Here is a 25,921-nt window from a genome sequence, read left to right as displayed (position 1 = left end):
GTGTGTTTAGGAAGCTCAGATGGTTGGGGCTTAGAACATCGAGCTGAGGGGATGGGGCTTTCATCCTTGATGGGAGGGAGTGGCAGGAATAAAATCAGAGGTCGGGAAACTCCCGTAAACCCAGGACGAGGGAGGCAGGAGGAGGATCGCTAGTTCCAGGCTAGCTGGGGCGGCACAGCAAGATCTTGGGTCAAAATAACAATTATTATTAATTTGAAGAAAACGCACTCTAGCTTGGCCCGACCTAGTGACCCCAGCCTATAACTTTAGCGCAAAATGGACAGAGGCACCGGACAGAATTTGAAACCGAATTCCAATTCAAAGCCGGACTGGACTAGTGAGAGTCTTGTGGCAAATAAATAGATAGATTAGATAGATAGATAGATAGATAGATAGATAGATAGATACATAGATAGATACATAGATAGACAGACAGACAGACAGACAGATAGTGTGTGGGAACCCAGGGGCAGGTAGTGATGGAGGAATCAGGATTGTCAAAGCTTTCGGGCTCTGGGTCCTTAGGGACCGGAATAAATCCTCTCAGCCGGTTTGTTGCTCTGCAAAACAAGTGTCCCCTCCTGGGGGTGTGTATGAAGATGACATTACATAATGCTTAGCACTGACACTGGGACACAGCGAGCTTAGCAAGTTGCTAAAGTGAAAACACTAAAAATAATGCGGGTGCTGGCGAAGACAGCAAAGCCAGCGCGAGCTGACTGCGCATGCGCACCTTGCAGACACGCACCTGCCAAGCATTTATCGCTGCTCTAGAAACAACCTTTGTGTCCTTTGACCGACTAACCCCCTGGTAGAAACGTAGTCCAGGAAAACGATCCATAAAGAGACTTTAAAAGCCAGTAGATTTGTTCCTGGAAACGTTATTTATAAAAGCAGCCTGGAAGCAGTCACCTTCCCAGGGAAAAAGCTAAATAAGCCATGGTGTCTGCCTCAAGAAACAGGAAGCAAAAAGTCCTCAGAAATGAGATCTTCAAAGGATATTAAACATTCACCATCCGACATGATCTGAGCGCTGCATGTTCTCAAGCTTTGCATCCACTGTGATCTGAGTTTTGTCGGGACAGGAGATAACTGTGTCATGGACTCAAAAGGAGGTTTTTCACTTTCTCTCTCTCTCTCTCTCTCTCTCTCTCTCTCTCTCTCTCTCTCTCTCTCTCTCTCTCCGTCCCTCCCCTATAATTTGCAATGATTGGCTTGGATGACATGATCATCTTGACCATGGGATGACAGACTTTCTTTTTTAATTAATTATGTGTGATCTCGAGCCTTAAAGACCAGCTAAGGTTGTGGGTAGGAGGGCTCTGCATCTACTGTTTGGGGCTAATTATCTTTGACCAATTTTTCTTACAGGCAGAATTCCCTCTCCCCTAAAGAGATTTTTAAAAAAAGACTTTCCTCATAGAGGCTTTAAAAATACATTGAGATCTCTTTCTTGCCTCTTATTTTTTTGAGACAGGGTTTCTCTGCCTAGCCTTGGGTGTCCTGGACTCTTTGTAGACCAGGCTGTCCAGAAACTCAGCCATCCTCCTGCCTCTGCCTCCCAGAGTGCTGGGATTACAGGCCTGTGCGACTGCACCCGGCTCTAATTTTTTTTATTTTAATTTTTTAAATATTTATTTACTTATTTATTATTATGTATACAGTGTTCTGGCTGCATGTACACCTGCAGGCCAGAAGAAAGCATCAAGATCACATTATAGATGGTTGTGAGCCACCATGTGGTTGCTGGGAACTGAACTCAGGATCTCTGGAAGAGCAATCTGTGCTCTTAACCTCTGAGCCATCTCTCCAGCCCAATTTTTATTTTTATTACAGTGTGTTTTGTGTATTATGGGGGAATATGTGTGTCCTAGCGTGGGTGTGGATGTCAGAGGCCCACAGTTCGGCGTCTGTCCCCTCCTTCCTTCCACCTTTACACGTGTTCTGGCGCGGCAGGGGTGGGGCGGGGGCGGGGCGGGGGCGGGGCGCGAGCGGTCCTACTCAGATCGTCAAGCTTTGGGCAAGTGCTTTCCCTCAGTGAGGCATCTCTCTGGCCCTTTACCTCCTTCTATCAAAGAATAAATTCCTATAGTCAGTGGATCCATATCAACACCTGTTTCGTTCCATGGTCCTACCTGTTCCTTCTGGTTATGTCCCATGAATTACAAAGTCAGAAAGTAATTACCATTTCCAGCTCCTGTTTTTTTGCTTTATTTTGTTTTGTTTTTTGTTTTTTCGAGACAGGGTTTCTCTGTGTGTCCTTGACTGTCCTGGACCTGTATTTTTTTTCAGATGGAATATAAATGTTTGTTAAACCCCTCCCTGCCTCTAAAATCCAACCAGAAGTTTGACTGATGTTGTATTAAATGTATTTTATTATTTTTATTTATTTATTATGTATACAGTGCTCTACCTGCATGTACACCTGCAGGCCAGAAGAGGACACCAGATCTTATTATAGATGGTTGTGAACCACTATGTAGTTGCTGGGAAATTGAACTCAGGTCCTCTGGAAGAGTGCTCTTAACCACTGAACCATTTCTCTAGCCCCCTTACGTGTATTTTAAATCCCAGCACTCGGGAGGCAGAGACAGGTGAATCTCTGTGAGTTTGAGATCTGATCTACAGAGTGAGTTCCAGGACTGTTAACACAGAGAAATCTTGTCTTAAGAAATTTTAAAATGTGAGTCAGGTGTGGTGGTGCATGCCTGTAATCCCAGCACTTGGGAGGCAGATCGCTGTGAGTTCGAGGCCAGCCTGGTCTACAAAGCAAGTCCAGGACACCCAAGGCTACACAGAGAGACCCTGTCTTGAAAAAAAAAAAGAAAAACAAAACAAAACAATGTGTTTTAGTTGGAGAGAAGTTGTCATTTTTGCCCTAAGTTTAAAACAAAAAAATAGATTTATTTGATATGGTTTGCTCACATGTATGTCCGTGCAGCACAGAGGGTGCTGGATCCCCAGAACTGGAGTTGCAGATAGTTGTGATCTGCCACGTGGATGCTGGGGATCGAACCTGGCTTCTCCAGCAAAAACAAATGCTTGTAACTGCTGAGCCATCTCCCTGGGCTTTACCCTAAGTTTCTCAGGCTCATGAAGTCAAGCCAAGCGCAGAGCCTTGTGCCTGTAACCCTAGCCCTTGGGAGGCAGAAGCCCGAGGATTTCTGTAGATTGGGAGCTAGCTTGATCTGTATAGAGGGTTCTATCCAGGCAGGGCTACGTCAACAGGGCCTTGCTTGATGTCGTTGATGATGGTGGTGGTGGTGCTGGTGGGCTGAGGATGTCATTCAGTTGAGTAGAGTGTTCAGCTGGCATACCCAAAGCATTTTATCCTAGCATTGCACAAAGCGGGGCCTTGTGTGGCACATGCTTGTAATCCCAACATTTGGGGAGTGAAGGCAGAATCAGGAGTACAAGTCTTCAGTTAACTGGAGTTCAAGCCCAGCTGGGATACAAGAGATCCTGCTCAAAACAATGATGATGCTAGCAATAACATTGCCAGTGTCAGGTCACTGAAGCCTTGCACTGTGTCTTAGTTTTGCAGGCACCCACACACACATACACACACGTGCGCGCGCGCACACACACACGCCAGCATCTGTACAATTTTTTTTTCTTGAGACAGGGTTTCTCCGCGTTAGCTTTAGCTGTCCTGGACTCCCATTGTAGACCAGGCTGGCCTCGAACTCACAGAGACCCACCTGCCTCTGCCTCCCAAGTGCTGGGATTAAAGGCGTGCGCCACCACCACCCGGCTGTACAATTTTTATAGTGACTTCTGCCACTACTTTCTCATTGGCTATTGACCAAGGCACCTTCGTTTTGTAACCTGCTACCTCCCCAGCTCCCATTATTTCTGTCCCTGGTGCTGCTGAATTGTCCCCATGTCCTTGGGATCCAGCTCTTCTCTGCTCACCACACTTGTCAATGACATGAATGGGTCAATGATGGAGGATTCCGGTACATGAATTCATTTACTTCCCTCTGTCCCCAGGCTGGTGGCCCTCCAGGCAGCTCTTCCTTGCTTGACATCCCCACATACAGCCTCCTACAGAGGAGAGTCCCCCACCAGGCATCCAGCACAGCCTGCCAAACACAGACAGCGGAGTGGGCTTGCCACCTGCCACGCCAGCTCAGAGTTCCCGGGGACCAGCCCTGCTCAGCAGACGTCCAGATTGCGCAGGAGGCGGAGCGATTGTGAGGCCCCGTGTTTCTCACATGGCCTTCCCAGTGGCTGCTGCGCACCTGTGCCTCTTCCTAGAAACGAATATGGTGCGAGAAGAGCTAGAGGAAAGAGGCGAGGACAAGCTGTGTGGGCACTGCCCTGTGCCCTTCCCTCTCCGCTGGAGCAAGAATCCTTCTGACCTACAGGCCTCGGGTTGGTCATTTCTGCTGGGCAGAACTGACTTGTGGGTGTCAGCCTCCCTTCCTCACATGCCTTGTCATCACGTCCAGTCACACCCTCTGCTACCTCCCTAAGACTCAAGGGTCCTGTTGGAGGGTACAGTGGGGGAGGGGTGCAGGTAGTCCTTCCAGCTGTGCTAATTGCTGCTGCATTGGTCCTCTACTCTAATTCACTCTATCACCAGATCCTGAAACTCGGGGATTTTTATTATCCATCCCAGTTGGAGAAGCTGACGCGCCCAGAGGTGAAGTGGCCAGAGAATGGGATGTAGAGAAAGGAAGGACACCTGATGCTCTGCTCCATCCCTCACCTGGACAGCCAGCCTCTCCCAGGCTCGTGGGGAGCACCTCCCCAAACCTCTGAGAATACCTTTGTGTCCAGCCCTGTATGCTCAATTTTCTTAACCAATATATTTTATTAACAGCTTAGTGACCGAGCATACGTCACTTATAACCCGACTAACCAAAACTATAGGAAATGAGGATTAGTGGACACAATAACAAAACCGTAAGGATATCAGTTCCGAGGAACGATTCTCCTGGCACAATCTGCAGGATTTCTTCTGCTGGAACCTAGAGTAACCAGAACCCAGAACCTCAGTAGGAACCGGAGCCCCAAAGCCTTCCCTCGAGTGGTTCTCTCTAGGAAGGGCAGTGATGAACAGCCCAAACTATCCCAAGTCTCTAAAAAGCCCCACCTCCAGTTCTGGGCTCATTTACATATCTCCTCCCAGAGTCTGTTCACGGGATCTTTTCAGCTGGCAACAATCAAGCTCCTGCAGGAGGTGGTGGGTCTTCTAGTGGATTAACCTCACCTGTTCTCTCACGAGACCGTTCCAATCTCGCACTTGGGATCCTAAAAAAACAGGTTTATCTCTCCTTCACCAGTGGCTCCAGAAATCACGTTTTGCAGGGCATTTAGCACGATCCCATTTTGTAAAGGTAAGAGAGATGTCACAGAGTAAATTCACAGCTGTAGTGTTGCTCCGTGCATGGGAAGCCAGCCCAAGGCTCTCAACCACTTCTGCAAAGTCTGGGCTTTACAATGATTTCACTATTGTGTTTAAGAAAAAAAAATCAGAATACTCAGCTGGCAGGAGAGATGCCATGGTCAGGAAGGTGTTTTCCCAGCGTGGGCTCATCCATTGTGTGCTGACCCCGTCATTTCCCCAAACATGGAAAACTCAACTGCATGACTTGTTGTGGTGGACTACAGTCACACTTTCCTCTGAAGGAAAAAAAAAAAGATAAGAAAAGAAAGAATAAGAAAAATGGCTGGGTGTGGTGGTGCACGCTTTTAATCCCAGCACTTGTGAGGCAGAGGCAGGCGGATCTCTGTGAGTTTGAGGCCAGCCTGGTCTACAAAGTGGGTCTAGGACAGCCAAGGTTACACAGAGAAACACTGTCTCAAAAAAACCAAAAAAAAAAAAAAAAAAAAAAAGAAAGAAAGAAAGAAAAACAACAAAAATCTAGTTGCAATAGTCTAGACAGACATTTTCTTTTCTTTTCTTTTCTTTTGGTTTTTCAAGACAGGGTTTCTCTGTGTATCCCTGGCAGTCCTGAGCTTGCTTTGTAGATCAGGATGTCCTGGAACTCACAGGGATCCACCTGCCTCTACCTCCCGAGTGCTGAGATTAAAGGCGTGCGCCACCACTGCCCGGCAAGACAGACATTTTCAAACTGTACCCTGTGCCTATATTGATGGCTCCGGTCACCTCAGCTCACATCCCTGCCTTCTCTGGTCCTCAGAGCATAACAACAGGTTGGCTAAGAGCAGCCGCTCTGGGTGAGGGGTGATTCCATTGTCTGGACTTCTGATGTGGTTGCCATGGGAAACGGGGGTCGGTGAGCACTAGGTCTGCACAACCTGCTCTGTCATCGTGTCCACTCTCCAGACTGGATAATTAAGACCCAGAGATGACATGCAGGTAAGGCTCAGGTGGTTTCCCAATTAACTGAAAATCCTTTCTCACTCGCTTCCTTGTCCACCTACTTTTAGTCTTTGCTCCCACGTTGCCATCTGTATCCTGTAACTACACACACAATCCCTAGCCGGGCGTGGTGGCGCACGCCTTTAATCCCAGCACTCAGGAGGCAGGAGTTCGAGGCCAGCCTGGTCTACATAGTGAGGCCAGGACAGCCAAGGCTTCACAGAGAAACCGTCTCAAAAAACCAAAACTATGGCCAGGCACTCGGGAGGCAAAGGCAAGCGGATTGCTGTGAGTTCGAGGCCAGCTTGGTCTACAAAGCGAGTCCAGAACAGCCAAGGTTAACACTGCGAGACCCTGTCTTAAAAAACCAAAACCAAAACAAAACAAAACAAAAACAAGAAAGAAAACAAAACACAATCCCTGCCCCAGCCCTGCTCCTTGCTCATGACCATCAGACAGGGGCATGTTCACTGCCTTAGCTGGATCTAACCCCTCCCTTTCCACTCAGTGATGAGCCACTTTTAGGTAAGGACCATTTTCACTGCTTTGTCTCCGAGGTCTAGCATATATGCCTGTGGGGGAAAATGAACAGTCTGCAATTCCTAGGACACTCCCGTAGTCTCAGCACACAGAAACGACCTGCAGACCTTCTCTGTCTTGGCTTCCTTGTAGGGAGTCCTAACTAAGCCCCTCTGGATGCAAAAGGAGGTAGCTAGGCATGGTGCCCAATGGCATCTCTGAGTGAAAGGGACCGACAAGTACACTTGGAAGAGCCCTTGGTTTGAACTTCATCATTTGCCACTTTCTTCTTGCACTGGGCCTGGCCACCACCATCCTTTTAGAACCCTAGAATTTAAGACAATAGCTTTTTCTTTCTTTCTTTCTTTCTTTCTTTCTTTCTTTCTTTCTTTCTTTCTTTCTTTCTTTCTTTTTCAAGACAGAGCTTCTCTCAAACTCGCTCTGTAGACCAGGCTAGTCTTGAATTCACAGAGATCCACCTGCCTCTGCCTCCCCAGTGCTGGGATTAAAGGCGTGCGCCACCACCGCCTGGCAAGAACTTTCAATCTAAAGATGAGAGCCATGGGGCGGTGCGCAGTCAACCTCACACCCTCCTGGACTCTGAAGGCTGCAGAGCATCTGGAGTCATGCAAAGAGCTTTAGAAAAGGCCAATTTCAAAAGAAAAAGGTGGAGCCAAAGGAAAATGAGCAAAGAAACCACAATGGGTACAATCCTCTAAGTGGAGTGAAAATAAAGCCACTGTAGACAGTGTTCAAAGGAGAAAAAAAAGAGAGAGATGACTCAGAGGGTAAGAGTCTGACCTCTCTTCAAGAGGACCCGGGTTCAATTCCTAGCACCCACATGCAGGTCATAACTGTCTGTAGCTTCAGTTCCAAGGGATTAGATACTCTCACACAGACATACATGCAGCCAAAACACCGATGTATGTAACATAAAAATAAACAATTAAAAAAAAAAAAAGAGCTGGGCGGTGGTGGCACACGCTTTTAATCCCAGCACTGGGGAGACAGAGGCGAGTGGATCACTGTGAGTTCAAGGCCAGCCTGGTCTATAGTGCTAGTCCAGGACAGCCAAGGCTACACAGAAAAACCTTGTTTCGAAACACAAAAAACAAAACAAAACAAACAAACAAAAACAAGAAAAAGAAAGAAGGAAAAACAAAACAAAAACAGAAAACAACTTTCGCGTCTCCCAGGCAGGACTTCCTAAGTACCAGGGCCTTTGCTCGCATTGTTCGTCCTGCCCGCGTGCTCTCCCCTGTCTGTCCGCGCCCGGCCCTCCATACCATTTACTCCCCTTTCAAAGGTCACATCCTCAGAGAACCTTTGACTCCTTCTCTCCATTTCTCCCAGTACAAATGATTTCTGCGTTTTCTCTCCCACCGCCTGTCAGATCTGATCTCTGAGTGTAGAGACCCTGGCTGTTCTGTCTAGCGTTGTGTCCGTAAGCTTAGGATGGAGCCTGGCTTATCGCGGCTTCCTGGTAATTCATTGAACTGGTGATAGTCTTTCTTCTGTCTTTCATCTTGAAACAGAAACACAAAGATAGGAAGAAATATGACGCAGGTTGTTAATTAGTGCCAGGACCTAGAATAGAAAGCAGCCAAGGTTAAGTGTACTAGGGCTGATTTTGGTCCGCTGACCGCAACCTTAAGGTTGTCAGATCTTTCTTTTAAGGCCTGAGTTTCTCCACCTGGAAATGACTGCTGGAATGAAGTAATCATGACCATCATATAATAGCACGTTTCTAGAGTTAGAACCCCTAATCATCACCTCTCATCACCAAAAATAATATCTTTGGTGCAGCATCCACACTCCAGAGACACAGGTAAATCGCACTGAAAGCCGCAGAAGGGGAAAACTACAACACCCAGGGATCTCCGCACTGCGACTGCGCATGGTGACCAGTTCGCGGGCCCCGCGCGCCATCTAGCGGCGGCCTGGAGAAGCGCTCCGCTCGGATCCCCGAGGGGCGGGGGACCCGCGGCGCACGCAGTCGGGATATTCGGCTGCAGCCGCGAAGCCGGGGGCCAAGAGCCGGAGCAGGAGCGGAGGCCGGGATCGCAGCCCGCCGGGCCCGCCGCAGCCATGGGCAACCGCGGCATGGAAGACCTCATCCCGCTGGTTAACCGGCTACAGGACGCCTTCTCCGCCATCGGCCAGAACGCGGACCTCGACCTGCCGCAGATCGCCGTGGTGGGCGGCCAGAGCGCCGGCAAGAGCTCGGTGCTGGAGAATTTCGTGGGCAGGTAGGAGCTGCACGGACTCCTGCGCCCCGGTTTCCCGGGTCCCCGCCCCGGGCTCCGACGGTCTGGGCGCTGCTCCGGCGGACCGAGCGCCCCCGCCCCCCACTCAAGTACCGGGGTCCTCAGCGCCTCCGCCAGCCTACAGACATCGGTGGAGTCCCCCACTCACGCCCCCTCCTTCACCCCATCCTCCACAGGGCGACCCCGGCAGAGGGCTGTCCTTGATGACCAATACCCTCACCGAGGGGGCCCGCATTACTCAGCGCCTAGCTGGGAGCTGACAGCACCAGGAGGACAGTGTCCCCTTCCTAGGCTCCGTGGAACCCGCTCTGCTCCCGTGGGAATTCCTGGTCGTGACAGGGGACGGCCCCCTCCCCCCAGTCCCTAGAAAAGGACACAGCCCCATAGGCATCGGGGACCAGGCACAGCCTTCCCCCTCCCTCGCACACGCACACGCGCGCGCAGACACACACAAACACACGCGCACACACACGCACACACACACCTCTGCGGCTCCCGCCGCCATCCGTGCGCAGCGCGGCGAAGGGGGAGGCGCGGGCTGCGGTGCGAGGAAGGGAAGGGGGGGAGCGGGAGAAGAAGCAGCTTATGACCCTTTACGGAAGAGCAGCGGGCCCCTGGCTTCGCTGCCCCTTGGGAGGGGGCTGCCTGTCAGTGTCCTCCCCTGGCCTGGCAGAAGGGTTGTGATGAAGAAAAAAGGCGGCAGAGGGCAGAGATGACTAAGTCCAGGAGGCAGGATGGCGCGGAGGTGGGGGTGGGGGTGCGCCATTGCAGAACCTAATCCTCCTCAGGCCTCTGATCCCACAAGGCGCTGGGAAGGCCAGGTGGCAGAGTTGGGGGACAGCCTTAGAGACAAAGGGTCTTGGACTTAGGGACTCAGGTAGGGTCGTGACCCCCCCCCCCCCGCAGGCTCCCTTGGAGCAAGGGACGACTGAGGTGGCATTTCTGGTTCTTAGAACAAATCCTTCTATGAGCTCAAGTGCAGGATGGGGAGGGGGCTGCCAGGCCGAGAGAGGAGACAGGAGAACTGACCTTGACCCCTCACCTGCGTAGGGCTCTCTGTCTCATCTTTCTAGAAAGTCTTGCTTTCTTGCAATGACCTTCATGGCTGAGGAGATGATTGGCATGAGGGAGAGGGAAACAGTGGCCCCTCCTTCCAGAGGAAGAAGTGTTCAGTAGGGTGACAGCAGGGTCTAAGGCAGGTTCTCCTGAAAAACCTTGGGCAAGTTACCTTTCTCTATCGAACCTCAGTATAGTATGGACAGACTGACTGGTTGATGCCACATGTCCTGGGAAGCCACGGCAAATCCACCCTGGGGTAGGAAAAGGACCTGAGTATTCGTGGGATGTGGCCATGCCACAGTAGAAGTGGCTGCGTCTGTCCTGTCAGCAGAGAGAAGCAGCTGTCTCTGGATCATGTGACCCCAGAGCTGCAGATACAGGCAAGAAACCATACAGATGAGCCCCCTCCCAGGGTTCAGCAGTCAGGGCTGTTGGGGGTCAGGGAATATGGCGCCCTGGAGAGAGTGGCATGCAATGATTCCCAGCCCACTTTGAGTGTGTAGACCGTGGTCCCATTTCCCGTCCACTGAGTGTTTGCCGGACCGCTGTGAGACAGACTGTGTGCTCTGATCAGGGGTGAAGACTGGAGAACTCCACGGAGCCCCTCCCATGCCTTGCCATAGCCCCGATGAAGCAGACACGGTGGTGTCCACCATATAGATGGCCAATTGAACTTAGATGCTTTTCTCAAGGTCACATATTGACCTGTTCGACTCCATCTTGATCCTACGTTGGTCACGGGGGACTGATGGGAGTGTAGACATCTGGGTTCCTTCCCATCTGTAGGATGGGGACCCCAGAAGCTTACCCTGACCTCCTAAAATGGTACACAAGCCATTCACTAAATCCATGGAAGAGAGTCGTTGAGAGACTATTATCCTGGGAACCTATCTGTGGCGCTCCTGCCCTCTTGGAGAGTAGCAGGTCTGCGCGGAGAGACAGACACAGCTGTTTACCTGTCAGTGGCAGAGCAGGGCCTGGACTCTGCCCTTTGTATCTCAGTGCCCTTGGCCTCAGTCCATCGGGCCAGGAGAATGCAGGTCTGGGGCAGAAGAGGAAGAGGACTGCTCCCAAATTAGAGGAGCAAGGGGGAAGCAGTGTTGACCCCTAAAAGCTCACGGAGAGGCCAGGGCTGGGAGGGTAGGGGCGGGGTTAGATTCCAGCCAGCCCTACCTGTGCCCTCATGGGTTCCCGACTGTTCTACCAGACCCGTGAACATGGTAACAACAACAGCTCTTTCTCCTGGGGCTTCCAAAGCACCAATCCCCCGTGGAGAGGAAGTGGGAAACTCCCCAGAGGACACAGAGCTAATCCAGGCCAGCCAGGCTCCCAGGCATGGGGAGGACCCAGTGTCAGCTCTGTAATAGAGGCGACCCAGCAGCTGCCCAGGAGCCTTCTAGCATTTGTTTGAGTTTATGCTATTTCTTTCACTACCCTTTTACAGATGGGGGAACCGAAGCCAAGTCATTCAGGCATATAGCCGTCATTCTTGGAGGGTCCACGGTGGTCACACGGCAGAGTCTTGGGTGAGGGCAGAGTTATGTATTCCAGAGAGAGGAACTGAGGCAAACTGGAGGCCAGTTTCCTGGAGGGAGCAGGGCCGCTTTCCACATAGAGGGCTTAGAAGAAGGTCACACCTAGGAGAACCCAACAATGCCAAGCTGTGTAAGGAGCTGGAGGGAGCCCCAGGCCAGGCAACCGCAAGTGCAAAGGGCCTGGGGCAGGAAAGAATCAGTTGAAAACACAAACAGGCACCACTATGGCTGGCATTTGCCCAGGCAGGAACAATGGGACAGGCATAGGCAGGGCCTCCATTGTGAGGAGATTGGCTTTGTTTCCATTCTCCTTGGAGGCTCCTGAGTGGCGAGCGCGCGCGCGCGCGTGTGTGTGTGTGTGTGTGTGTGTGTGTGTGTGTGTGTGTGTGAGACGTGTGACTTGAGATGATTCTGACAAGTGTGTGACAGGAAGGAAGCAAGAGACAGGACTGAGGAGGCTCCTCCAGGTATGTCAAAGACTGTGGCCTTAGATCTGTCTGAAGCCGGGTCCCACTGGTGGACAGACAGGAGTGCGAGTGGGAGGGGCTGGGAAGGACACAAAGGTGACTTCCAGGTCAGGGTAGATGCTGTCAGTGCAGTCAGGAGAGCCTGGGAGAACTGACCTTAGGGGCCGGTGGGGTGGCGGGTAGGTTAAAGGCAGCATGGAGTCAGTCTTGTGCTTATTGGACCAGAGATGCCTTAGAAGTCTCCTGGTGGTGTTGGGGAGCTGTGGGGAGGTCACGCAGGAGATAAACATTTGGAAGCTCTTGCTGTAGACGTGGAATCTAGTCCCGTGACAGTAGATGAGCTCCCCGCCCCCACCCCCGGGTAGCACAGCTGGAGGAGTGTCTGAGACCCCAGGACTCTCTAGTGTTTCCTGAACAGATGTGTCAGTGTGCTCCCTGCACTGTGCAGGGCCACCTACATGCCCTCGCGCCCAGCATTCCTCGGGGCGGGGGGCGGGGGGCGGGGTTAGAAACAGTGAGAGCGAGGCATCCGCAACAGGCCCATGTGTGTTCTTCTCTATCCCTGGCTAGCTGTTATTTTCACATCTGTAAAATGGGTACGGTAACTGCATGTCCTCCGTGAGACGTTGTTGAGGGCTGAGCAAACACAGGTGTAATAGAGATATGTCTTCTTCCATCCAGGGTGGGGCCAGAGGGAGGGGAGGGGGCAAGTAAGCTCCTGCCGGCAGCCCAACAGAAAAGAGTGAGGGGATGTAATGGACATCCCAGACAAGGGATCCCTAGCCTGGGGTGGACAGAGAAAGGGGACTTGTCCTGGGCTCACCCCAAGGAAGTGGCCCTAAGGCTGACCTAAATTAACACTAGGTAGGACAGAGAAGCTGGAGGAAAGGGAAGAGCCACAGCAGGTGTGGAGAGAATTTTCTAGAAGCGGCAGTCACCAACCCTTACCCCCCACCCATGGTCTCCTCAGAGCACTCGTGGCCTTGTGTGGAGCTCACAGCCGGGGCTTAGACTCCGCCAAAGGCCAGTCTCATCTCCCGTATCCCCTCCCGCAGTCCTGGTGGCCCAGAGAGCTAAGGATGAAAGGTGACCCTGGCAGACGGGCATTTGATCCCGGCGCCAGGAGAGTAGAGTTTCCTGGGCTTGGTTGGGGTCAGAGGGTGGGAACCCTGGCTCCTCAGGCGGTGAGTATCCCGGTAGGGCATCGGCGCAGAAAGCCAGGTGTGGGCACAGTGTTGCCGGGCGTGGGCAAGAGCAGAGCCAGAGGCCCACCTGCCATATGTCTAAGGATTGCTGTCATAAATCAGGGCAAGGAACCGCTGAAGGCAGTACAGTCAGCCCTAGGCTGACCCACCTCAAATGGGGACGGGTGTCCCCTCTCTCAGCTTCCCTGTCTCTTCTCAACCCATCCTGCATCACAAAGCTCTCTGCTTTCACGTGTAAACTCCTTAACTGTCATATTATCTGTGGCTCCAGAAAAGATCTCTCTCATGGCAACCCCTAAAATGAGGGCCACTTTCCCCTGGACTCTGCAGACCTTTACCCACAGAAATAATGGCGCTGGAGGTTGGGTCCCCTCTTTCCCATGCCCTAGGACAGCCTTGATTGCCGTCTTTTTTGGGATCGAGGGAAAAGTGGACTGTCACCTCAGGCTTTCAGAACAGCCTTGAGAAGGTCGCAGTCCTGCCTGACGTCACACAGCAATCAGACCAAAGGCAGGGGAAGAGCCAACAGGTCTCCCACTTCTAGGCCAGACATTCCCCTGTGCTGTTCACACCCCACACACACACACCCCCCATTTGTGAAGCCCCGGCTCTGTCCTCCCTCTGGTGTCTCCGTGACTCTTACCCCTTCTAAGTCTGAGGACCAACCCAGCTTAGGAGGCTTGGGATTCCTACAGGCAGTAAGGAACCGGCTTCATTAGTCTTAGGAAGTGCTTTGGGCAGATTCCTTTTGTTTTCTGTTTTGTTTTGTTTTTCCGAGACAGAGTTTCTCTGTGTAGCCTTGACTGTCCTGGACTCACTTTGTAGTCCAGGCTGACCTCGAACTCACAGCGATCCGCCTGCCTCTGCCTCCCGAGTGCTGGGATTAAAGGCATGCGCCACCACACCATTGCTGGGCATTCAGGCAGATTCCTAAGTGGTAGAGGCCTAGTGCCCTGGACAACATCACCAGGACCAGCTTCCCCAGCCAACACATCCAGAGTTTGGTCCCCAAGGCCCACAAAGCCAGCCATTACAGCAGTGGCTTCTAACTTCCCTAGGTCTGGTCTTGGCCTCCAGCAGGGATCTCTACAGCACTCCCCCCACCTAATATCCTTCTTCTTAAGGCTTCTGTGGACCCTGCCCCTCCCCCAAACTGAGCCCCAGGTCCCCAGTTGAGCCCCGGAGGCCTCATCAACTTCAGCCAGCGAGCGCAGGTCTCCTGACTAGCTGGCAGTTCGTGGAGGTCATGGGTTAAGGTCTCTGACACAGTTTGTCTTCCTGCTCTTCGGCTCCCGTCTTCCTTCCTGGCTCCGGCCTCCAAGTCCCATCAGTCAGCACCTCTGGATGCTCTTCCCGATGCCCTGTCTCCTTGTCCTGGCTCGGTTCCATCTGCAGGGTGGGGCTCTGTTTCCCCTCAGAGCATACAAGAAAGGAAGTTGAGAGCGGCCGGAGACAGCAACTATTTAGCGCTCCACTCTTCTCTCAGTGCCCTTAGAGGGGCAGAGAGGCAACAACCAGAACGGGGAGGGAAATGTCAGTAGGTGAGTCCCCAGCACTCCTGCAGAGAGCACAGAGCCAGAAGAGGGCCGGGTTTTGAGCGCCCCCTGTGGACACCCCGTGGTTAGGTCCTCCACAGTCGGGCTTTCAGGGCATCATCTCAAGGGCCCTAGAACAGAGCCACTGAATCCCATTCCACTGATGGGGAAACTGAGGCTCAGAGCAGGGACACACTTCTGGGAGTGAAGCCAGAGATTTCTCCGAAAGCTGCTGTGGCAGAAACATACCAGTCCAGAGGCAGTACCAGGTGTCCTGTGAGATGTCTCTAGAGAGATTCCAGTTGAGGGTTATGTGACTTCTGCCCCGTGAGCCTTAAATTTTCTTCCCCCTGTGAGTTGGGGAAACTGAGCACACTGACCTTAGCCAGCCATATGAGCAGTCAGTGCATGTGGTAGAGAGTTTTTGTTGTTTTAGTTTTTTGTTTTCCCAGACAGGGTTTCTCTGGCTGACCTGAACTCGCTTTGTAGAACAGGCTGGCCTCGAACTCACAGAGATCCACCAGCCTCTGCCTTCCAAGTGCTGGGATTACAGGCGTGTGCCACCTCGCCTTGTGGATGATGAATTCTTAAACAGCCTTATTGCTGTGTGATTTATGCCCCATAAAACCCACCCGTTGTAAGTGCACAATTCAACGATTTTTTTTTAGTGTATTTGCAGAGTTCTGCAACCATCATCATAAACTAATTTTAGAACATTTGCATCACCCCCCAAAAGAAATCTCAGGATGTGGCAGATTTCAGGGCTCCAGCAGAGGCTGGCCAACAGTCAGCAACCACTGGCGTTAGGGATGCTTAGGGCGGCTGTCTCAGAGATCCCCCGGCCTCTGCATCCTGAGTGTTGGCGTCACAGGTGTGCACCACCACCGCCCAGCTAAAATCTTAATTCTTTAATTAGGTTGGGTGGTGGGAAGGAAACTATTTCCATTTAGAAAATGTAACTTCCTAGTGTAATCAACACAGAGAGGGAAGGAGGAAGAAAGGAGGAAGGGGAGGATTGAGGAAGAGAGGGAGGAAAAACAGAGAGAGGAAGGCTGCATGCATGGAAAGACAAAGAGAGGGAATGGGGAGCTAGGAAAGGTGAGCATTGCCGCGAGGGGTCCCACCCCATCATCGTGCATTGCTGCGAGAGGTCTCAACCCGTCACCGATTCGCACCGTGACCTTGTACAACAACTTTCTATTTGTGATTTAGTGTCCCCTGCCGTCCAGTGAGCTGTAAGTGGAGACTGGGAGAGCTCCTCACCCAACCTTAATTTGCTCAGCAGGGTGTCTGAGTGCCCGCCTCGCCTTTCACTCAGCCTGAGCTCTGGGATACAGAGGCAGGTCCCACCCAGTCCCTCTGGGACCATTAGCATGTGAAGGGAGGCCAAGGCTAGACAGCCCTGAAACGTTCAAACATCAGGTTGATATTTATAAGCGGCTGCATGTGGGCTGCCTTGGGCCTCCTGGGTCTCCTGGGGCCCTGGGAACAGAGAAGCACTTGTTGCCTGCGGCAGCCTCACCTACTCCCTGTGTGTTCCTTGGCTGACAAAATCTCTGTCCATCACTTCAGATCAATGCTTCGGAGGCCACCTTGGAGCACGGCCAGCCCTGCTCTTGCCACCTTCAGGAGCTCCATTTGTCCTTGAAATCCCTCTTGCTCTTCCAAGCCACCCTTACTCTCCTAGCCAGGCTGGAAACCCACCTCCTACCTCTCTCCCAGGAATGATCAGCCATGCACTATAATAGCTGTGGCTTGCCCAGCCTTTAGACTCCAGTAGACCCCCGGAGGCATCCATTGCACTGGTGAGGAGAGATGGTCACTTGTCCACAGCCCAAAAGTGACGGCATCAGACCTGTCTCCTGTCGGAGCCCAAGAAACAGAAGACAGACAAGTTAATTCTCATCATCATTTGCACCCAAGCAGGGCCCAGAAATCAGGACGCTGTGGCTCCAAGCCTCTGGTTCTGGAGTAGGAATGGGGGTGTCACGATGGCACATTGGTGTGGTGCTTCTAGCCTCCCTGGGAAGGGGATGACAGTGCTGATTTAGTTAGGAAGTAGGTGGTGCTGGAGGGGTCCTGAGAGGCGTCTGTTTTGTCCCTTCTGTGTCTCAGGTTTGAAGGTGTCTCTACAGATGGCGATGCAAGGCCTCCCCGCGAAACTGCCATCTGCTCAAAATGAGTGGGAGAGCTGGCAGGCCACCAGCTGCCCTCCCATGCTGAGCTCCTCACCGGCCTCTGGTGCTAAGGAGCCCAGCACACTTTCCCCAGACACCTGCTCTGCCGTCCCTCGGCCTAAACAGGAGGTGCCGATAGTGGCTCTGACTGGAGATTGGGTCAAAGACGCTGGCCGCTCACAGAGAGCCACAGTGGGACGGGGCATCCAGGTAGCAGGAAAGAGCCACAAAGCCATTCCTTCTGGTGTCTCTGGACACCTAGTCTATGTCAGGCTCTGTGTCTGCACATGGGGACCGGCTGGTCCGGTTGGCTGTCTGCCCAGGTGTGAGGCTTCCTGGGTTGCTCCCGTTCAGCCCCCTCCCCCCACTGCTGGGTGTCCTCGCACATCCTCACCCTCTCTGTCCCACCTTCAGGACAGTGGTGGGACAGTGGAGCGCTCTCTGCTCTCGTTTGCCTTCTTTTCATCTTGCATTTCATGAGGACTTGGTACCCAGAGTCGTTGAGGCAGAGGTTTCTGTGAGGTTTCAGATCTCTTGCTGAAATTTGGGGGGTCCCCCTCAAGGAGACTGAAAATGAGGGACCCTTCTGTGGTCCTCATGCCCTGGACATGGGCTCAGTCTTTCTGCTGAGAGGCTCTACAAACTCTTTAAAAACTATGTATGTGGCCAGACGTGGTGGTGCACGCCTTTAATCCCAGCATTCAGGAGGCAGAGGCGGGTGGAACTTTGTGAGTTTGAGGCCAGCCTCGTCTTTATTTTTTTTTTTTGTTTTTTTTTTTTAAATATTTTATTTATTTATTATGTATACAGTATTCTGTCTGCATGTACTGCATGCCAGAAGAGGGCACCAGATCTCATTGTGGATGGTTGTGAGCCACCATGTGGTTGCTGGGAATTGAACTCATGACCTCTGGAAGAGCAGTCAGTGCTCTTAACCACTGAGCCATCTCTCCAGCCCCCCAGCCTCGTCTTTAAAGTGAGCCCAGGACAGCCAGGGCTACACAGAGAAACCATGTCTTGAAAATCCAAAAATAAATAAATAAATATAATAAAAAATAAAATAAAGCCAGTGGTGGTGGCACACGCCTTTAATCCCAGCACTTGGGAGGCAGAAGCAGGTGGATCACTGTGAGTTCAAGGCCAGCCTGGTCTACAAAGCAAGTCCAGGATAGTCAAGGTTACACAGAGAAACCCTGTCTCAAAAAACCAAAATAAAATAAAATAAAATAAAATAAAAACCATGTGTGATGTCCCAGAGTAGCTGAGCACATACTGACTCTTAAGTGAAGGAATGAGTCCAAGGGCACCAGGCGAGGGAGAAGCAGGGGTGGGATTTGAACCCACAGCCTCTATCTGGCACTGTCTCTTAACCACTAAGACAAGCAAGCAGGCTGCAGTGAAAGGAAGCATGCCAACCATGCAGGATCTTGTTGAACTGGTGGCCTAGCCTTGAAGATTTGAACCCAGCACTTTGAGGAACCAGGACTTTTAACAAGTGGCCGTGTGGATTCTGACACAGGCTGAGTGGGCCTCGTTTAGAAAGCCTGGGCTCCTGACATCTACCTGGACCTCTAAGAGCTTGGTCTTGGCTTCTGAGGTGGCCTATAGGGTTCAGCTCTGAGGTGGCAGAGACTTGGGCCAGCCCCTAAGCAGCCCTCAACCTCCTCAGGTGGGCCTTAGGATCCCCACGCTCTCCAGAGCCTGCCACCCATCTGCTCACAGGGAAGCCTCTCAAGGAGTAACTTTAGGGAAGGTCCACATCTCTACATGGGGAGGGCTTTCTATGGGGAGTCCATCCTTTTCAGCCCCTCCTGCAGTTTCCACAGCAACTGCTGTTGCCATGGTTTTGCTTGGCAAGCAGCTGGTGAGGAAGAGGGTGGACCCGAGGCCCCTACACCCACCAAAGCCACCGAAGCAAGAAAACAAATGTGCTACTTCCACAAGTCTGTGGCCCCCAAACAGAGGGGTGACCCTCCCCAAGGGAGTCACTGAGTAAAGGCAGGGACGATGAGGCAGGAAATCCCCTGGGCTGGGACTCCCTCCCTTCCTGGCCAGCTCTGTCCTACCACAGGCTTGCTGTGTGATCTGTTTACTTGCCTGTCTCCACCGCACTGTGAGCGCCTCGCCTCGGGTGGGGAGCTGGGTGACTCATCTCCTATCCCCACGGCCCAGCACAGGGCCTGGCACAGAGCAGAGTCAATTCAATTATATAAAAAGCTAAGTCTGTCTCCTTGGGTTTGGGGGGGGGCGGTGGCAAAGCAGGAAGGAGGACATTTCTAGCCCCTAGGGGTCCAACAGACACTTGAGTTCGAATGCCAGACCGGGGGCTGGACTGTGGAGCCCAGTGGTAGAGTCTAGCCCCATGGCACGTACCCTAGCAGATAGGAAGGGCTGGTTTTGAAGTCCAGCCCTGAGGAACAAAAGAAACAACACTAAGACCCAAGGCACACCAGAATCCAAATGAATAAAACCAAACTCACGTGAAGCACAGCTCTGCTGTGTGACCTTGAGTGAGTGAGTCACTTCCCCCCTCTGAGCCTCCGTTGCCTCATCCATAAAGTGAGAGTCTTCTGTGAGCGTCTCGTTGGATGACTTGGGGGTTCCTTAGAAAGCATTGAGCATCTCGTGCCCGGGGCTGGGCACAGTATATGGTGGTGGGCGGAAAGTGCCCACCCCGCCCCTTTGCAGACTAACAGAGCAAGAAGGAAATGCATTTGCCTGGTACCTACACAGGAGTAATGGTTGCCAAATGCCCCTCCCCTTCCCCAGGATAGTGGCCCGCTGACCCCCAGCAGCCTCTGCTTTTCTAGAGGTGGCACAGGAGAAGGCCCCAAGAGGCCCCTGAGCCTGTCTGTTCTCCCTGAACCCTCTGCCCCTGAGCCTGGGGTGCGGGAAGCATTGGGAGCTGCGTCTGAGTATCTGGTCCCCTCTGGGTCTCCCCTGGGTCTCTCCCAGGAGATGACTGGCTGCATCAGTATGGTCCCTCAGGCTCTGGTCTGCTTCCTCATTTCCTGGGTTCTGGGGGACCCCGTTGCTGCTAATTCCGACAGCCTGCTTCCTCGAGAGGCCTCCACCCTCTAGCCAGCCTGTGGAAGAGGCATGGGTGGGGGAATTGAGAACAGCTGACCAACAGAGATTCGGCCAAAAGGTCAGCCGAGGGGACATGAGCAGGAGCAAATGCTGGGTATGGACTGTCAGGTCTCAGGACAAGGAAGACTTTGGGGCCCCCTGTGCAGGCCTATAGAAGGGGCTAAGTCCACAGGGCCTGGAGGTCAGGAGCTTTTACAGGGTCTCCTCCAGGGTCTAGCCCAGGGTCTCATCCGCTATGTCATGCTACCCAAACATCCCCAAGGATGTTTCTCTATCTATAAAATGGGGACAGTAACCACGTCCTCCTCCCGGGGCTACTTTCTGGAGCCCATGAGCTGCTGCCCACAAAGCAGCTGGCATGGAGTAGGCACAAGAGAAGGCTGAGTTCTGTTCCCTTGCCTCCTCCTGGCTGCGTCTGCCTCGGCTTCAACTCTAGCCAGATGGAGGCTGCAAAAGAGGGACTGAGGCGCTCCCTGCCCAGAGGGGCGGAGAGGAGGGCAGTTCTGCTCTTAACTAGCTATAAGTCACTTGGGCTACCCTGTGCTACATTCTCTCCTAGGCAGAATAACAGTGGCTGGGGGTGGGGGGCGGGGGGCGGGGGGCAGGGAACGTGCTGGAGAGATGGCTCAGCAGTTAAGAGCACTGGCTGCTCTTCCAGAGGTCCTGAGTTCAATTCCTGGCACCCACATGGCAGCTTACAATTGTCTGTAACTCCAGTTCCAGGGGACCCAACATGCTCACACAGACATACATGTAGGCAAAATGCCAATGCAAATAAAACAAACAAATTATTTAAAAAACAAAACAAAACAAAACAAAACAAAACCAAAAACCTGTGGCTGGGGATTTTCTGTTGGCTCAGAATCAACACGGTATATATTTGAGAGAATTCTGAGGAGTTGCTGGTCTAGGCCCTTGGTGGCCTGGAGCACTGACTGACTCAGGGGACCCCCCTCCACTTAGTGACTTAATGTTCTCTGTAAGATGCTGTGGGGCCTGCCCTTTGAGGGGGATTTTGTGTCACCTGATAGCAGGACAGGTACTCCCTGGGTGGGAAGGCAGCTGACCTCAGACTTGACCCTCTTCGGATCCCCAACTCATTACAGGGACTTCTTGCCCCGAGGATCTGGCATCGTCACCCGGCGTCCCCTGGTCCTGCAGCTGGTTAATTCTACCACAGGTTCGTGTCCTCTGTGTCCTCCGTCAGCAGCCAGGCGTGGTCCCTCCCCAAGGTGTGAAGCCCAGCCTTAGCTACTGCAGCGGTTTGCAGAGTGACTTTAAGCAAGGTCCTCCTCCCCTCCTTGGGGCTCGATCTAGATAGTGGGTATAAAGCGACAAGGATCGCTGTCTTTGGAGGTAAAGGGTGGATTACGGGAGACCAGCGTCACTAGGTGGGCTCGCTAGGTCTGATGCCTCCTCCCCTTCCCCTGCCGGCTTTTGGAGCAGAATATGCCGAGTTTCTGCACTGCAAGGGGAAAAAATTCACCGACTTCGAAGAGGTGCGCCTGGAGATCGAGGCTGAGACCGACCGGGTCACCGGCACCAACAAGGGCATTTCGCCAGTGCCCATCAACCTGCGCGTCTACTCGCCCCACGGTGAGAAGACCTGGTCCCGCCCCCTTCTTCTGACCTCTTTGTCCAGCCACGCCCCCTGAGTCAATTTTTCTGGCCCCACATTTCTCATGCTTGTTGAGGCTGTGGTCCTACAGGTCCACCTGCATAACCCCTCCCACTTTTGGCGTTGCTCGCCAGTAGATGCCCTTTAAGTTCTTTAACCCCGCCCACCAGACCACGCCCCCGCCGTGAGCCCGCCCTCTTTGCCTCTCTGTCCAGTGCTGAACTTGACTCTAGTGGACCTGCCTGGAATGACCAAGGTCCCCGTTGGGGACCAACCTCCTGACATCGAGTTCCAGATCCGGGACATGCTTATGCAGTTCGTCACTAAGGAGAACTGCCTTATCCTGGCTGTGTCCCCTGCCAACTCGGACCTGGCCAACTCTGATGCCCTCAAGATCGCGAAGGAGGTGGACCCCCAGGGTAGGTTCCCGCCTGGAAGCTGATGCACAAGCCGCAGTCTAGTTTTAGTGTAGGGGTCTCTCTGGAGAGACTAAGTAGAACCTTCAGAGTCATTTCAGCTGGGTGTAGTGGAACCTCACCTTAAAAGGTAGAAGGTTCAGGAATTGAGGCCCATACTAGCTACATGACAAGTTGGAGGACAGCCTGGGTTTACATGAGATCCTGTCTCAAAAAGCTAAAAAGAAGCCTTCAAGGTGGCTCCGTGGGAAAAGGTCCTTGTTGCCAATGGGGCCATGAGTTTGAGTCGAAGGGGAGAACTGACCCCTGACCCCTGCACGTTGTCTTCGGACCCCCACCTGTTTGTGGTTGCATGGGCACACCCACATTCATACATAAGTAAATAAGCAAGTATGATATTTAAAGCCCCACCCCAAAGAAACATTTTAGCCAGGTTGGGGATGGAACTCAGGGCTAGAGTTCTTACTTAGCATCATGTATTAAAACATCATTTTGGCCCAGCATGGTGGTGCATGCCTTTAATCCCAGCACTCAGGAGGCAGAGGCAGGTGGATCACAGTGAGTTTGAGTCCAGCCTGGTCTACAAAGTGAGTCCAGGACAGCCAAGGCTACACAGAGAAACCCTGTCTCGAAAAACCAAAACCAAAACCAAACCAAAACAACAACAACAACAAAACCCACATCATTTTGGCCAGGTGTGGTGGCGCACGCCTTTAATCACAGCGCTTGGGAGGTGAAGGCAAGCACATCTTAGAGTTCAAGGCCAGCTTGGTTTTCAGAGTGAGTTCCAGGACATCCAGGGCTATACAGAGAAACCCTGTCTCAAAAAAAAAAAAACCAATAATATACTATAAAACATGATTTTGGAGCTGGGCATGGTGGCGCACGCCTTTAATCTCAACACTCGGGAAGGGGGGGCAGAGGCAGGTAGATGGCTGTGAGTTCGAAGCCAGCCTGGTCTACAAAGCGAGTCCAAGATAGCCAAGGCTACACAGTGAAACTTTGTTTAGAAAAAAAAAAACAAAAATAAACAACAACAACGAACCCATGATTTTGGCACCAGTATAGTAGCACACAGTCAGGATCCCATCTCTCAGAAGGTGGAAACACAAAGATTATGAATCCAAGGTCAGGCCAGGCTATATATCTCAAATTTTTTACAAAATAATTTAAGGTATTTTGTTAGTATGGATGTTTTGCTGGCATGATGTCACTTGCCTGTGGAGGAGAGTCCAGAAGACAGCATTGGATCCCTTGAAACTGTTTCAGGCAGTTGTGAGCTGCCATGTGGTTGCTGGGAACTAAACTGGGATCTTCTGGAAGAGCAACCAGTGCTCTTAACTACAGAGCCATCTCTCCAGCCCTTATACGTATCAAGCCTGAAGCCAGCCTGAGCTTCCTAGGCAGAACCCTCTCACAAAGAAATGGCAGGAAATTAAAATTGCTTTGGCTACTTTGGATCACGAAAGAGGAGTAGCTGAGTGGGGTGAAGAAGTGGACAGAAGATGAAGGAATAGTGTGGAAGGTTTGAGGTTGCATGAAGCCCCCTGCACGCCCCCCCCCCCATCCCCAGGTGAGGGCTGGAGCTTCCGTGACAGTCCGCCCGTGGTCCCTTCCCAGGTCAGCGCACCATTGGCGTCATCACCAAGCTGGACCTGATGGACGAGGGCACCGATGCCCGGGATGTGTTGGAGAACAAGCTGCTCCCCCTGCGCAGAGGTAGGCAGACACCGCCCGCCTTCTCGCCACGCCTGCCAGGAAGGCTGGCTGCCCCTGACCTTGACCCCGGTCCACAGGCTACATTGGTGTGGTGAACAGGAGCCAGAAGGACATAGACGGCAAAAAGGACATCACAGCCGCCTTGGCTGCGGAACGCAAATTCTTCCTTTCCCACCCGTCCTACCGCCACTTGGCTGACCGCATGGGCACACCCTACCTGCAGAAGGTCCTCAACCAGGTAGGGAAGCAGGCCAGGCCAGGGCCTGGGATGTGAAGAGTAATTTCAAGTACATCTTTTCGTGTGTGTGTGTGTGTGTGTGTGTGTGTGTGTGTGTGTGTGGTTTAAGTTTTTTTAATTAAAGATTTATTTATTATGTATACAGTATGCATCAGATCACATTATAGATGGTTGTGAGCCACCATGTGGTCGCTGGGAATTGAACTCAGGACCTCTAGAAGAGCAGTCAGTGCTCTTAACTGCTGAGCCATCTCTCCAACCCCCTTAAGTTTTATTTTACTTGATATGTGTGGCTGTTTTGTCTGTGTCTGGTGCCCAAAGAAATTAGAGAAGGGCGGGCATCAGATCCTGGAACTGGAGTTAGAGATGGTTGCGAGATGCCATGTGGGTGCTGGGAATTGAACCCGGGCCGTCCGGAAGCGCAGTCAATGCTCTTAACTGCTGAGCAACCTCTCCAGCCCAGTTTCGCAGTGCATCTTAAGGGGGTGACTGACAGAGATTAGCGGCCACTAATAGAGAATATCCTAGACCCAGAGAAAGGAAGCCATTTGTCTCACGGGGAGTGAGTGACAAGGATCTTGCTGACCGTTTCGGTGTGGGACCTGGAAAGGGCTCCCCGGGACTCCCAGCATGCACAGGCGACCAGGATTCTGTGCGGGTGGCGGCACTGACTAGTGGCGACTGCAATGTATTCGGCTGAACATCTTGGTCCTTTTGTCATGATCCAGAGAGGCCGACCCAGAATCCACAAACACTGCTGACGCTTCCCTGGCATGGTCCCTCTTCTAGGGTGCGGTGTCACAGGCAGTCGAGACCGCCTGAGATCTGGGTTCCAATCCCACCTTCATCACTCACCCCCCGGGACACTAACTCTCTGATCCACCGCTACCTCTAAAAAGAGAATGGTGGTGCCCAGACCCTGTTTCATAGTTGCCCCCATGACGGCTCGGGGAGGTAGGGTGTATGGGAACGCAGCAGACTTAATAACTTGAACTTGAGAGTTTCCTTTAGGTCACTGGAGCCCAGAGGACGCAAGGAAGGGTGTCCACCAGCCTTCCCTGACTAAATGCTCTTGGGTTCTGGTACCTAGAAATACTCAATTGCTCAGTTAGGCAGCACCGAGAAGCCAGATTCCTGCCTTCTGTCAGAAATTGAGTTACAGCAGATTAATTCTGATAGCTCATCTCTGTGAGCACCTGGGGAGCTCTAGGCCTGCCCACTGCAGCACTCGGTCTCAGCCTATGGTTTGTGTCCCCTTTGGGGGTTAACTGACCTTTTCAGAGGGGTTGCACATCAGATATCCTGCATAGGAGATTTGGAGGGGAGGTTGGTTTTTCTTTCTTTCTTTGTTCTTCTTCTTCTTCTTCTTCTTCTTCTTCTTCTTCTTCTTCTTCTTCTTCTTCTTCTTCGTTGTTGGTTTTCAAGATAGGGTTTCTCTGTGTAGCCTTGGCTACCCTGGACTCACTCTGTAGACCAGGCTGGCCTCGAACTCACAGCGATCCGCCTGCCTCTGCCTCCCGAGTGCTGGGATTAAAGGCGTGTGCCACCGCCGTCTCCTCGGCTCTGCATAGGAGATAGTTACATTACGATTCATAACAGTAGCAAAATTACAACTGTGAAGTAGCAACAAAAATAATCTTGTGGTTGGGGTCACCACAGCATGAGGAACTGTATTAAAGGGTCACAGAGTTAGGGAGGTTGAGAACCACTTGCAGCGTCCGGCCTGGTCCTCCACAGCTCTG

The 25,921-nt window shown here is 52.3% G+C and overlaps 1 protein-coding gene and 1 long non-coding RNA gene across 20 annotated transcripts in view; one reads left to right on the top strand and one right to left on the bottom strand.

Moving 5' to 3' along the window:
* Nucleotides 1–5,493: 5,493 nt before the first annotated feature.
* LOC311606587 lies at nt 5,494–12,703 on the bottom strand. Its single transcript, XR_014782370.1, has 3 exons — nt 9,605–12,703; nt 8,140–8,378; nt 5,494–5,631 (listed from the first exon to the last, which is right to left on the bottom strand). It is a non-coding gene; the product is annotated as an uncharacterized lncRNA (long non-coding RNA).
* Nucleotides 8,821–25,921, top strand: part of DNM1 (dynamin 1) — a 46,256-nt gene continuing 29,155 nt past the window's right edge. For 12 of the 19 annotated variants that reach the window (XR_014782363.1, XR_014782364.1, XR_014782365.1 and 9 more), the window contains exons 1-6: nt 8,822–9,102; nt 21,295–21,368; nt 21,635–21,784; nt 22,022–22,225; nt 23,843–23,941; nt 24,019–24,179. Coding sequence is in view for 13 of the 19 variants with exons in the window: in XM_084797886.1 (XP_084654012.1) it covers nt 8,942–9,102; nt 21,295–21,368; nt 21,635–21,784; nt 22,022–22,225; nt 23,843–23,941; nt 24,019–24,179 (849 nt within the window). In the remaining 6 variants the exon portion in view is untranslated. Of the gene's footprint in view, nt 9,103–21,294; nt 21,369–21,634; nt 21,785–22,021; nt 22,226–23,842; nt 23,942–24,018; nt 24,180–25,921 lie in introns of all 19 variants that reach the window. The other 7 variants (XM_084797885.1, XM_084797889.1, XM_084797878.1 and 4 more) reach the window with 2 other exon arrangements.

This window comes from Acomys minous (genome assembly GCF_964271855.1).
Source record: "Acomys minous genome assembly, chromosome: 10".
Taxonomy (NCBI): Eukaryota; Metazoa; Chordata; class Mammalia; order Rodentia; family Muridae; genus Acomys; species Acomys minous.
This window is presented reverse-complemented; position numbering and strand designations above follow the sequence as displayed.